The 12989-nt window shown below is 39.0% G+C and overlaps 2 protein-coding genes across 3 annotated transcripts in view; one reads left to right on the top strand and one right to left on the bottom strand.

The window, feature by feature from the left end:
- Positions 1-12010, top strand: part of LOC111320842 (uncharacterized) — an 81526-nt gene extending 69516 nt beyond the window's left edge. The window contains exons 65-71 of one of the 2 annotated variants that reach the window (XM_022923548.2): positions 9112-9180; positions 9964-10011; positions 10104-10239; positions 10355-10458; positions 10714-10776; positions 11107-11298; positions 11624-12010. In XM_022923548.2, coding sequence (XP_022779283.2) covers positions 9112-9180; positions 9964-10011; positions 10104-10239; positions 10355-10458; positions 10714-10776; positions 11107-11298; positions 11624-11773 — 762 coding nt within the window. In that variant the 3' untranslated portion in view covers positions 11774-12010. Of the gene's footprint in view, positions 1-9111; positions 9182-9963; positions 10012-10103; positions 10240-10354; positions 10459-10713; positions 10777-11106; positions 11299-11623 lie in introns of those variants that run through there. The other variant, XR_015993814.1, reaches the window with a different exon arrangement.
- On the bottom strand, positions 33-3405 carry LOC148718348 (uncharacterized). The gene is made up of 2 exons (XM_088740580.1): positions 2816-3405; positions 33-1310 (listed from the first exon to the last, which is right to left on the bottom strand). Exons 1-2 carry the CDS (start codon positions 3156-3158, stop codon positions 1105-1107), a joined length of 549 nt encoding a protein of 182 aa, XP_088596706.1. The 5' UTR covers positions 3159-3405; the 3' UTR covers positions 33-1104.
- Positions 12011-12989: the final 979 nt, after the last annotated feature.

Raw genomic sequence — 12989 nt, 5'->3', positions numbered from 1 at the left:
TAGTATAAAAAATATAAGATCCACTTGAATACTGAAGTCTTAAAAGTTTTAATAACTGATATTATCATTCAATCTTGAAAGTTAGGAATTAGAACTGATATTATAAATGTGGATTCATCTTGTCTTGTGACTATCGGTGTAACAACAACTAAATACGCCGTTTTGCAAAAGACCTTAAGATACATCGAGAAGTAAATAGATCAGAGGATCTTTAACAAAAAAAAAGTAAAAGAAATGTTTCACTTAGGCTGATGGTGACAGATTGGTTAGTACAATATCACACTCTTACAAATAATGTGAAAGACTCTTACATGTTGTCTAACTCTAAATCACGATCACTGTCATTTCCCGCTGATATTCCTTTAGGTGAACCGACGTTTCACATTACACTTCCATCACTTTGACTTTCTTGATCTCCTCCGCGGCTTCCACTCTTCTTCAGGAAGGCTTCTATATTTCTTTTCATTCCAGCTATTGTTGCATTGTGTTTCTTGGCATTATCTTCCTCGTTTCGACGGTTTTGACAAGCTGTATTAAAGTATTCTGTAAGGCAGAAACAAAAATATGACCTCCAGTGATATTTACTTTTTTTTTCAGAAAACAATGAATTTTAAACACCTGCTTTATTCTTTGACAATACAGAAGTTCTCTGGATGGTCTTCTCCAGCGGTTTTCTTTGAAAGTAAAATTGATGATGATACTTCAAAGTGAAACTTCCGAAGCTTTAAATAGAAATGTTTCTGCAGACAAGCTTGAAGGATAATGCTCAACATTTTACGTACTTTTTTTAAAGTATCGAGCTTTAGTCTACGGAGTCCTGTCCGTTGGTACAATCTTTAACTTCTGGCAACGACCACACCTTATGGTAAATTCATTGACCGCTGTGCTATTGAACATACTTGCCAGGGCTACAAACACATTGAAAGGCTAATTCACTAAATACATTCAAGACGATTTAAGTAATCATCGTTATCATCATCGTCTCCATCATAGCAATAAAATGATAAAATTTTAGGAAAAATCATGGCTGTTAATAATAACAAAAATTCTTAACGATTTCTTTTAGTCGCACATAGCCAAATTTAGATCATCCAACATCTTGATCTATCGTTCATTTCGCTCAACACTTTCGCCCTGTTTTAGGCGCTTTACAAGGTGGTCGTCCTCTGCCTTTGAAGCTGACCTTTTCCTTCCACCTCTTGGCTTTCGTTTGCTGACTTTGCTCTTTTGCTGTTCTTCGCCACCAGCAACTATGATATTTATCACCGGGGAATCTTTCGAAAAGACGATTTCCTTTTTAAGAACATTGACTGAAAGAAAATAATGACAATAAAATTAATTAATCAAATAATAATCTCTTGACTACGTCCTTTTTATCTTTTGTCTTTCTACTTTGACATTTATATTGGTGTCATTTTTTATTGGCAGTTTCAAACCCCACTGCAGTCTCTTTCGAAGTCCATAAAAATTAAATTTAAGTGGCGTTTCATCGAGAAAAAAATCTGTCCGAATATTCTCTTCCTAGTCTTCCTAGGTTGTTCCTATTCTCAGGTCTTCTCATTATTGTCAACACGCCCTTTTTGCAAAGCGAGCGATCAAGGATCATCAAAAAATATCTCAGGAGGTGTGTTGAATATCGCCTCTAACGACCCTAACCGATATCACGGCTCTCATCAATTACTCACTTTCTGTATATTTCTGAGAAAATTGTCGATTCTTAAGCAAACTTCAAATAAAATATGTAGGGGGGACTGAATAAAACTTTTCTAGACTTCTAGTATTGTAAGGGGCTGTTTACATGGAGATAGGGTGACCCTTCTAGAAGGGGCACCCTCTTAGAAGGGTAACCCTTGCCTATTGTATTTTCCGGCTTGGTTTACATGAGAGGTAGGGTCACCCTATCTGCTTGGTGGGGTAACCCTCCTGCGAGGGCCAACTTTTTGCCATGTTAACACTTGAGGTAGGGTCACCCTCCTAGAAGTGTCAACTTCTGTGGGTTCAGTTTACTGTCAGATTGCCGCGAAACTCTGTAATGGCTTCGCGCGCGTATAAGCCCGAGGAATATTTTCGCCGTTCTGTGGTGGCCAAATTGTTTGAACAGCGTTCGAAACAGTCGGAGGACAACAGTGTCGACATTTCGAAAAAAGACAGATGATCATGAATTACTGGTCGACGAGAGTACCATAGAAAACCGCTCGACTTGGAAAGATGTGGAAGAAGGCTTGTCACGTGAAAAATCAAAGAATTCACAGGGAAAACGAAAAGCGTCCTTCGCCACTGTTCTGTGCGACCAGGATTCCACCAAATTCTCCCTTGGCGACAAAATGGCTCTCCGTACATGCCTCATTCATCGCATTGCAACATTGTACCTGGGCTCTTGTCGGCGTTTTTCGATTAGGGGATACGACAGCAAGAACCCACAGCACTGAAAAACCGCATCCAAAGAGGCAAGCGCAAGGAAAATTGAAGTTACCGCCAAAATACTTCGTTTGTCCGCCATTTTGGTTGTTTTGTACTTAGCGACCGCGCAGTTATCTCCCTCGGTGCCAAATTCAATAATCGCGATAGCCCTGGGGACAAGACTTTGCATGTAAAGGGGGGCTATCTTTTTCCCCTTCTAGAAGGGTGACCCTCCTAAGGGGGTCACCCTATCTCCATGTAAACAGGCCCTAAGAGATGTAAGAAATTAACGCGAATTAAAACAATTAACACGAAAGTATGGATATCATATCAGATACCTTTCACACGTGACTTTCAAGTAACATGTGTCATAAATTATGATCTCCTATCAAATTTTCATGATGAAAACACTAACCCTGTAAAACTGCAGAATCGACAAAAAGTGGCCTTTTCATGTTCCACTGCGCTTGTGTATTGATTGAGAAAGCTTTACTGCCTTCTGCGCCTTTGGCTAGTCTGCACAGCTTAAGATCAATAGATGACCCTATTCCCCGCTTCTCAGCTTCGGCCTTGAGGCCCGCGTGTTCAACAATAGGCCTTTTCAGGGCATCAAGGGAATTATGTTCTCTTTTCAGGGGAATTCTGATCCTTTCCTTTCGCCCAAGAAAACTGAAAGATCCAGGAGATTTGAGATCAACGAAGTAGACAACCCCTTCTAAAACACGAAATGGCTCTTCGCTGACTTCGCTCTTCGACATTGTGAGTCGTGAGAAATGAAGACAAGACGTCAGACAATGAATGATCTGAAGACCTGATCGTTGGTGTCAAAGGTCGCATCAGCTTTATTTTTGGATCAACGGGTCATGCGAAACCCTATTGTTTGGTCACGCAAGCTGAAGAAAACAGACACGGCGATCTCCTGGAGAGTTCCTTTGTGGGGTCTTCGTAGCCGTTCACGGAAAAAGGGTCGTTTTCGTGTTTGTTATCACGTGTATCGGAAAATATTTCTCTGTTTCACGTATCACGACAATCATATCATTCACGGTTCACGAATTTTAAAACTTTTAGATTACGGATCACAGAAAATAAATTAGTCCGATCACGTTTCACGTGAAACCCCCTTACGGCCCCTCTTCAACCCTTCCTTCTCTTTACCGTTCAGCTCAGTCATTCTCACTCATTTAGAACCACATTCGAAAATAATCACAAGGATCCTCTCAGAGATCATTGGGTTACGCGAACAAAGAGGTTTAATTCTAATTTCTGGGTGAAAATCGGCTTCGAGAGCGGAGGGGTCGAAAATGAGCTTTCCACCCTTGTCTCCTTCTTATACAGTAGAGTAACAGTCAACGCAAAAATCTACCAAATCGCTGAAATTCGCCATTTAGAACCACAGAAATGACAATACACGGCAAGTAAGGTAGGCTTACATTTATTTTGAGCCTTAACATAGGCATTCCTTGATATAAGGCTACGATATTACGAATCTTCAATATTCTCCCATACATTTCTTTATATTTTCGAACAAACGACCAGACACTCCACTTGTGTGCCGCCCGCTGTGGTTTCAGTCTAAGATGGTTGCGATTTACTAAAGTGAACAAGAATTCTAAGCTCTGTTCCATGTCTTTTTAGCTCAGAGAAAAGAAGCCGAGTTAAAAATAAAAAAAAACATGCCTGACAAAACACACCTGTATGGGCAGCGATACAGCCGGGAAAATGGACCCATTCCGCCTTTACCTCACTTTCCCCCTTCTTCAGATAGACCAACAGAAAACGAGAGGCGGCCGTAAAACTTTACGATGCAACTATTGTTTTGCCATCCATCTCTAATTTTCACTTAAGTGGACAGCGTGCGTATTTTTCTGTTTTGTTTTCTTTTTTAACTAGTATGAAGTTTTGTTTTGTTTTTATTGCGGTTTAGCTGAAGTTAGCCTTGATTCGACTGTTGGGTATGGGTCGTACTTAGGCAAAGTTTTCAACTTTGCCGGCAAAAAATACACAGAAAATTTGAAACCGCAACCGGAAAGCAAACTTTTGGTTTCAACTATCAGGGTCGCACAAGGTGAAAAAAATGTTAGTGATGACACTTTGATAAACCAGACACACGTTTATCGACGTGTTATGAGGAGAGAGCAGTGAGCTGAAAAAGGAAAACAAACGTTAAAAAAATGTGTCCCGTTGAAGCATTGTTAATAACGATCACGGTGATGCTTATTCTTCTTATTAAGTTAAATCACGAGCACTTTTTTGTCTTTCATATGATCTATGAAAGATGTGTTAACGCCTGTTTAACTGTTTTGACTGCCGCTATGATGAGAGCGAGAAATCGACGTCAGCGAAGATTACTTCGAGCGCCATATGCCTGGTCAGTTCTGCGACCAGTCGAGTCGTTTGCAGTTTACTGACAAGCGATGACAGTTACTCGCTGTGATAGCTATTGTTTAGTCGAAGTTTTCCGAAATCTGCCTGCCCCACCTAAGCACTTCGGCGTCTTCGATGTTTTGGCCGCTTTTCAAAGGCTTTTGCAAACCGAAAAAGTTAGGGTCGCATTAGGCAATGTGCCCCGATGACAGATTTTTACACCAAAGTGACCACATTCACACCAAACTTTGCCAAGTGCGACCCATGCCTTATACACATCGTCAGACACTGCAGTAGTCTGGGCAGTATCTAAGTGCATGGGAGAATTTTCTCGAGGTTTTTTACCGGAAGTATGGCAGCCAGGAATGAAATTGGATGAAAGTCTTCGTCTCATCACTTGTGAATTACACTTCTAGGTTACAATCCTTTCTTAGCATTCCATATTCAAGGTGTGTGAACCTTCCCTGGCACTAGTGGTCAATAATGTGCGAACGAATTAGGTGCAGAGAAACTCGTTGCAGAAGTTCGTAATGTCCAGTTAAGCGATTAAAAGTTTTTGAGGTAGTCGGCAGAAAACAAAGAAAACTTGTTTTCCATCCTGATGAAATATTTGTCGGGTTCCTGCTGTTAAGGGAAGTTTACAGTCTGTTGTTTACCTTTTGCTTCTGTTTCGAAGCTTTTCATGCCATAGCTACAGATGGATTTTTCCTAGTGTGTGTTCGAGAAAATATTTTCAACTTGAGTGTTCCTTTGGAGCTTCAGTTATTTCCGCATAACATTTTTTTTGTCAATCAGTTAGAGGTTAAAACATTTAGCGAGTATTTAATATTACAGGAGAGGCATAGGGAACAAAGAGCTCGTTTGATGAATGTTAACCTTCGAAGGTATCAGATTTCGATTTATCACATCGCCAGCAAAATCTCTGGCACACAGCTGAGTTAAACTCTGTGTTGGTTCTCCGCTCATTACCCGGAACTTCTCCTGGACAGTCCTGGGCGACCTGCGCTATGAAGACTCTTTTGCTCGTTACTCTGGTGTTATGGCTCATTTACAGAGGCAGAGTTGCCGGCCGTGAGTACTGTAATTTGTAAGTAGGCGTTACCGCGCCTTCAAGAGATCAGAGAAGATTATTACTCAAACCTTCGAGCCGTTGGTTAGGCTTTTTTAGTTACACGGTTTAGAGGCTTGTTATAAGCTTTGTTTGTATACACAAGATCTACTTTCAAGCCATTCCTAAAGTGACCCTTTGGTGAGCCGTACTTGCTGATAATGCGTCCTAAACACTATTATGCTCACATTTCATCCGACCTTTTCGTGCCCACGGGCTCATCAATGCGCTCGTCAAAGCATGTTCCCTTGTTTCATAACTTAAACCGATTTACAACGCAAAGGAAACAGACGCGAACAATTTGGTCTTGAATTATTATATTTGACATTAATCCGGCGGCCTTTGACAGATGATTTCATGCGGCAGAGCAATGCTATTTTTTTAAACGTAACTTTGACCCAGGTTAAAGTGTTCGTCCTGACAATCGGATGCTTTAGATCTCTTATGAAAAAAAAAAAAAAAAAAAAAAAAAAAAATGAAACCTTGATCTTATTCCCCCTGGTAAATTTTACGGGGGAGGAATTTTTCTAAGTGACCAAAAGTTCGGTCGCGTAGAAGCTCATTTCCGTGTGGCATGACGGAAACTCCATTGCTTAAGGGTTCGGTTGTGTTTTCAAGATGAATGAGCTTACCTAAAAACAGCGCGCCCTGTATCATCTGCTCTTAATTCTCTTGATAGCATTATTTGCTCTTTAGGATGAAAGCAGTCAAAATCTTGTGCATGCAAAGGAAAGTGACAAGGACTGTTAAGATTTTTACCATTTCCGTTAGTTAGTAGAGTTTTGATTTCTTCATCCTCTCGGAATATTTTCTTAATGAGGAAACCTTCTAGATTTAGATGGGAATTTGAATGTTTCCTTCCAACAACGAGAACGGTCGTTACTTTTATTATTTGCCTCTGACGAAGAATTAGTATGAATTACTTGATGATAATTGATCTCAGGTCGAGAAATATAACAGCTCGGACGGAACGCGGTCTCGTCAGCATGCGATGAAAGAAAGAAAAGCCGCCTGCCGAGCGACTGAAGCAGCCAAAATAACCAAACAGTGTTCTTTGACCTTTTTCATACGAAACGCGCAACTTTTGCGAGAAACTCCTGCACAAGCCTTTATGATTTTCGCAAATAAAACATTTAACGGTGATAAGATTTCTAAATATAGCAAACTATAGTCATTATCCTGAATCGTCTCTATTTCGTCGCGCTGGCGAAAAAAACTAGATTGTCCCGACAAAATCAAAGGGCAAATGTTGTCATGACAAATTTTTGTTTCGTCTGTTGCACCGCATTAAAGCTGTCAGATTCCGTCGGCGCTGTCACGGTTTTGTTTATTTTTATTTAAACGATTTTTTCAAGTTTTTGCGCAGTACAAATTTTGTCAGCGGTGTGTCTGAAGATTTTTTCGCTTCGGCCAAAATTTGTTAAGTCGTGACAACCTTTACCACTTGAAAAAGGTGGGTGATGACAATAAACTTGTATAAAATAAAGAATGTTTTTGCTAATGCGGATAGGCTCTCTTTCTCCAAAACAAAAACAGAAAATTACCCGCAATTTTGTTGTGCGACAACGGAAATGCAAACACATGATTTGGAGGATCATTATCAGAATAGAAGCGATACGATGACGTACATATCAGCGGTAGTTTGGAAAAGATAGGATGCCGGAATACGGAACCGGAACCGGAACCGGAATACTCGGAATTCCCGGAATGACCGAAAAATAATAAATTTTAAAAAGATAAAAGTAAATGAATTAATAAATGAGAATATTGATGATTAAAAATTAATGGTAAATTCACAACTTAATTAAATAATTTAATACGAAATTTTTCTCTCAGGATCCCCCAAAAATCACTTACCGGCACGCACTGTTCATGGAGATACACCTATTAGAATTTAAAAAAAGTCTGCGTCAGGCCAGTAGCCCATACAGCCTAAGCGATGAAATATTTGTACTCTCCCTTCCCCCTGGATGGGATGCTAATCCATGACATGGTTTCTCCCCGTTTTAAATTCGCCTCCACCCATTTACACACCTGTAGGATGCTAGGGCGCCATGACCATTAGGCCGCCACGCTTTTCCAGCCGGAACCATTGCAGAAGATTAAACAAATGCAATATTTCCAATTAGTTTAATAGTTCAATTGTAAAAAACTCCGAGCTATTACAAATTAATACTCTACCTTAAATAATTATTAACCACACATTGGGAGCTATCAAAGCAGCTACCATTAAGACCAGCCGTCTACAGTTACAATTGAGAGTTCGTCAGTTACTCGAAACCTTTTCGCGTTTATTTTAAATACCTTGAATATATACCTTTAAATATCAACCTAGTTTAGAAGAATCCATCAGTGAATGAAAGGTACAATTGAACTATTAAACTAATTGGAATGGTTCTTCTGCAAACATTTTATTGATCCAGAACGTAGCTGGTTTGTAATTTGAAAAGTTGCAAAAGTTGTCTTTCGTTTTAATCTAATTTGTTTGGTTTCTTTAAAATTTTATGGCTGGTTGTGTTTTAGGAAAGGTTTTTCATTGGCTGGGGAAATATGCGATTTACACCTGGTTTAAGATTACTATATGAAGGTAGTGGTGAATATGAACGATGATGACATTTTTTTGATACCTTGTCCTCTGAATTTGCAGGGGCCTCCAGGGCAATATTTCTACCCGCAGCCGGTATGTTAATGGTATCTTTCACAGCTGTCATTTTTGCTCGTGACACGGCACGCTTTTGAGGGGGGGGGGGTAGCGAGCTGAAATGAGAACTGCAAGGAGAGTCTAGCAGGTCAACTTAGAAAGTTAATAGGGAACGAGAATCGGGACAGTGGAAAGCTACAGGATTAATTAACTGTGGTAGAAGTACAAAAAAACTTTCGGAAACGGTGAAAAACATAATATAAAAATTACAGTAAAACCTCCCTAGTTTCCATCTTCTCTTTGTTTCAGTTAGACTATTTCGAGAAGAGTATTCCTTAAGATAAAGAAAGTCTATTTTGAAATGTGCTATATTTGCTCAGGTTAGGATGAAAACGAAAGATGTATGAATGACAGTTGAAATTCACTTTTTATGTTCCCTTTAAACTTTAAATCGTTCATGAAAACGTTCATATTTAAAAGAAAAAGAACGACACTGCAGTTTTTGATGGGAGCTTCCAGAACGCGGTTAACAGTCAGATCCAAAAATCCTACAAAAAACAGACCTCCTTTTTCTTAACATTTGTCTCATATATTTTAGCCTGGTATTTCCACCGGAGGGAACAAGAAAGGTCCATTCTCCAATCGTCGGCTTTACTCGAGTAACCAGGTAACTTAATTATTCAATTCTTTTGTTTGCTTGATTCAGATGCAGTGGAACTTATTGTTTTAGATACACCTGTACAAAAAGTTATACAAAAATTAGTTTCTACTGAAAAAAAAGGTTGTCCTGTCGGCTTTGTATCTGTTAAAAGGCTGATAGTTTCTAAAGAAACTGTTTGGGGCTGCGTCAGTGGGGGTAACGAAATAATTTGGATATATCAACAAAGTTGAAATGGTAAACTGGCCACCGTAACGATTACAAAAGCTAAAGCTAAATCGTTACGGTGGCCAATTTACCATTTCAACTTTGTTGATATATCCAAATTATTTTGTATCTGTTACATTTACAGAAGAGAAAACCTACTTAGGGGGGTGGGTGGGAATTTTTCAAGTCCCATGGATATCGGTGGCCCCTTCAAGGAGGGTCCACTGAAACTTGGTCGACTTTCAGACTTGTGAGAAATGACTCACCTTAGCTTTTACTGTAGGCGTTCTAAGGTAGCTGCTGCTGTGGCTACTATTCAGGGATGTAGCTAGAATTTTCTTTCGGATTCCTACACATGTATTTCGTTGGCATAACTGGCATTTTTGCGATGATAACTGGCTGTTTTATTGAGATGAGTTGGCTTTCGATTAAAAAAAAAACAAACAAGCAATATAACTCTCAAGTTATCCTCTCTCTATTTTGTCCATTAGGACGGAAAATTGTTTATCTGTAACTTGCGAGCTCGTGTTGTGGCTAACATAAAGAAAATAATAATATATTTTGATTTCGTTTTTCTCTCTTAAGGAAAGTCACAAAGAAACCAACACCGCTGAGGATCAACTGCAGTTAGACGTGGGTGACGTTTTCACTCAAAATTATACCTAAAATGTAATCTGCATTTTTTGGAATTAATAACCATTTGCTTTACTCTTGCCATTTATTAGATGTCACAAGTAATTGATTACTACCTGACCGCTCTTAACCATGTCGTCGAGAATTTCAGAACACAAAATGGCACCAGACGATACCCTGCACGTTCATGTCGAGAGCTTCATCTTGACTACCCTGAGTATCCAAGTGGTATGTAAAAATTAAATTGAGATTATATTTCGTTTTTTCATTCGCTCAAGTCCAACCAACGTCACTGGAAAAATTCCGGAAGACCTTTGGGATCTGACTGATTTCTTTATTTTAGGAAGATACTGGATTGATCCAAACGAAGGTTGTACTGATGATGCAGTTCAGGTTTATTGCGACTTTGAACAGCAAGTCAACTGCATCGAACCCAAAAATCATAAGGTTTGAAATCTTACTAAACTTTGAACGCCTCTTTATTGTTAACTCTTAGTAGATTATTTTTAGGAAAATGTTATAAACAACTCTCTTTATGGACTATGTCGCACGAGATTAAATACCTCCCTGTCTTTGGGTTGATGGAAAGAAATTGAAACTGCTTTGAAATTTTTGCAGCCTAAGTTAAATACTCTGTTTCTTGATTATCAGTAGAAATGAAACTCGTTATCTTATAATCGTCATATTCCTTCTCTCTTCTAGATCACGATTCCAAGCCTCTCTGCCAATCAGTGGATAAGCGAAGTCAACCTTCCAACAGAAACGGTAACTTGATTAGACGAATGAGAATCGCACTTTGGGTTGATTGAGGAACCAACTAAGGCTAGATAAATACGTTTTGATTGCGGACGAATTTGGGATATCGGAAAGGGGAAAGTGGAAATGAACATTCCACCACGGAGGATCTACAAGTGATCCATTCATTCTGATCAGGATCCGTCTGATTTGTGGTATGGAATCTGAAATCCACTCTGGTAGGCCACATTTTACTTGAAATATTTCTTTGTCGGGGTATTGTTGGTGGGATAATGAAATGAATGATTGGAGATGTGGTCACTCGAAAAACTGCTTTAACTCGGTTTTTTTTTTCCTCAGTTTGAATACAAGGCAACAACTGGCCAAATTAATTTTCTTAGACTCTTGAGCAAAGGAGTTTACCAGAACATAACGTATTCATGCTTCAGAGAAGACGATAATGATTGCACCATTGAACTTCAAGGAGAAAATGACATGGAATTCAGATCATCTGAGCAAACCAAGTCCAGCTTTGTTTCCACAGACTCAAAGGTTTGGATTGATCATTATTTTTCCATCTACTGTTTCTCCTTGGCCATGTTTCTATGTCTTCTCGTGTCTACGTGGCCTTATGGCTTCTTTCCTTCGTTCCGTCGTTCCTTCTTTCCTTCGTTTCTCCGTTTCGTTGTTCCTTCGTTGCTTAGTTTCTTATTTCCTTTGTTTTTTCTTCCTTTGTTTCTTTGGTGTTTCGGTGCCTCTTTACTTGTGCTTCGTCTCTTCATTCCCTTGTTTCTTCGTGTCTTCGTCTCCTCTCGCCTTTCTTCCTTTCTTTATTACAACATATACTTTCCTATTTATAATTTATCTGTTTATTTAGGAGAAAGAACTATCCGGTCGTCGAGCAGTCATGGAAATAAATACAAACCGCACAGGTGCTTTACCCATAGTGGACTTTGCCCAAACTTACGTCAGTGAATCAACAGGGCCTTTCCGTCTTGAGATTGGGCCCGTGTGTTTTATGTATTAAAGTTATGGATTTGAAATCCCGCTAGTATTTTACCTCTCTTAAGTCAAAGACAACAGCCAGGCCATCACTTTAGTATATTTTGAAAACGTTTCCTAATTCGATGTTATCGTCTTAGCATAGTACGTTGAAATTGAAAGAATGAATCTTGAACGAAAACCTTTGTGTTTTACTAATCTTACGCTTTATTATTTAAATTATAGTAAAATCACAAACCCTTGGTTGTGCTTTTTCCTTTCATTTTTGTCTTCCCTTCCCTCATTTCAAAGTAATGGTAGACCTCACAAATTGTATTATTTTCACATCCGCCATTAAGACGTTTTCGTCAAATTATGACTGCTGCGTTTTTGAAATTACAAGGAGTAACCCATCATTTGCTTATTGCCTTTAACTGTGCTTAAATTCTAATTTACTCTTAATGGTGGAAATGGAGGTTTTATGGTTTATGGAGCATAGCTCTCTACTAAACCTAAAGCTTGTGAATCCAGCCGATATTGAGGGAGGTCACAACAAAGAACTTGTTTCCATGTTTTCCTTTAGAAAAACATCCTGCCCTGTTTTCTGTCAGAGTGGAGACTTGCTATTTAGTGACAGTTGTTAAGGTATTAACAATACACATTACTTAAAAAAAAAAAGAACCAAAAAGCCAAAAAAAGAAAAAGGATGGGTAAGTGGAGACAGGAAATAACTGTGCTTAACATGCGTCAGTCGTGGTTATTTTGGTCTCGGTCGCGCGCAACTCGTTAGCATTATGTAATAAATTGCTCAATAGGACGGGAAGATTATATACTCCTTTAATGCGGATGCAAAATAAGCCAAGTTTTCCGAATATAAACATAGAAACATGTTAATCGCTTCACTACCAAGATCTCATTATCCATCCTCTGCATTCTGACAAGCATCTCTTACAATCAAAGCCCAGAGAATTTTGAGTGAATTAAAAATGTTTCCCTTAGATTATTTTCTTTTTACTTCTCGTCACATTTGTATTTGGGTTGATATTAGAAAAAGCAGTTTTTATTTCTGTCACTCTTGTTCAAGGGTGGTGATGCAGCGATCCAATTGATTTACATTTTAACCTTTGAGATGGAATTTACGAACGTGCTCAAGTTTTTGCTTTAATTTCTTAGATGTCTTACACTCTTCTTTTACGTTAATAAATTGCTCGTATGGACTGTACGGTGTGCCCCTATGGCGTCACTGCTCTTGTGGATGGAAG

The sequence above is a fragment of the Stylophora pistillata genome, chromosome 12, assembly GCF_964205215.1.
Source record: "Stylophora pistillata chromosome 12, jaStyPist1.2, whole genome shotgun sequence".
In the NCBI taxonomy this organism is placed as follows: domain Eukaryota; kingdom Metazoa; phylum Cnidaria; class Anthozoa; order Scleractinia; family Pocilloporidae; genus Stylophora; species Stylophora pistillata.
This window is presented reverse-complemented; position numbering and strand designations above follow the sequence as displayed.

What these genes read in the sequence shown, in the direction of transcription:
- LOC148718348 (XM_088740580.1), bottom strand. Translation starts at nt 3,158, where the DNA reads ATGTCGAAGAGCGAAGTCAGCGAAGAGCCATTTCGTGTTTTAGAAGGG. An exon ending in CGATTCTGCAGTTTTACAGG is followed by an intron (nt 1,311 to 2,815) that starts GTTAGTGTTTTC and finishes ATTTTCTTTCAG; the next exon opens with TCAATGTTCTTAAAAAGGAA.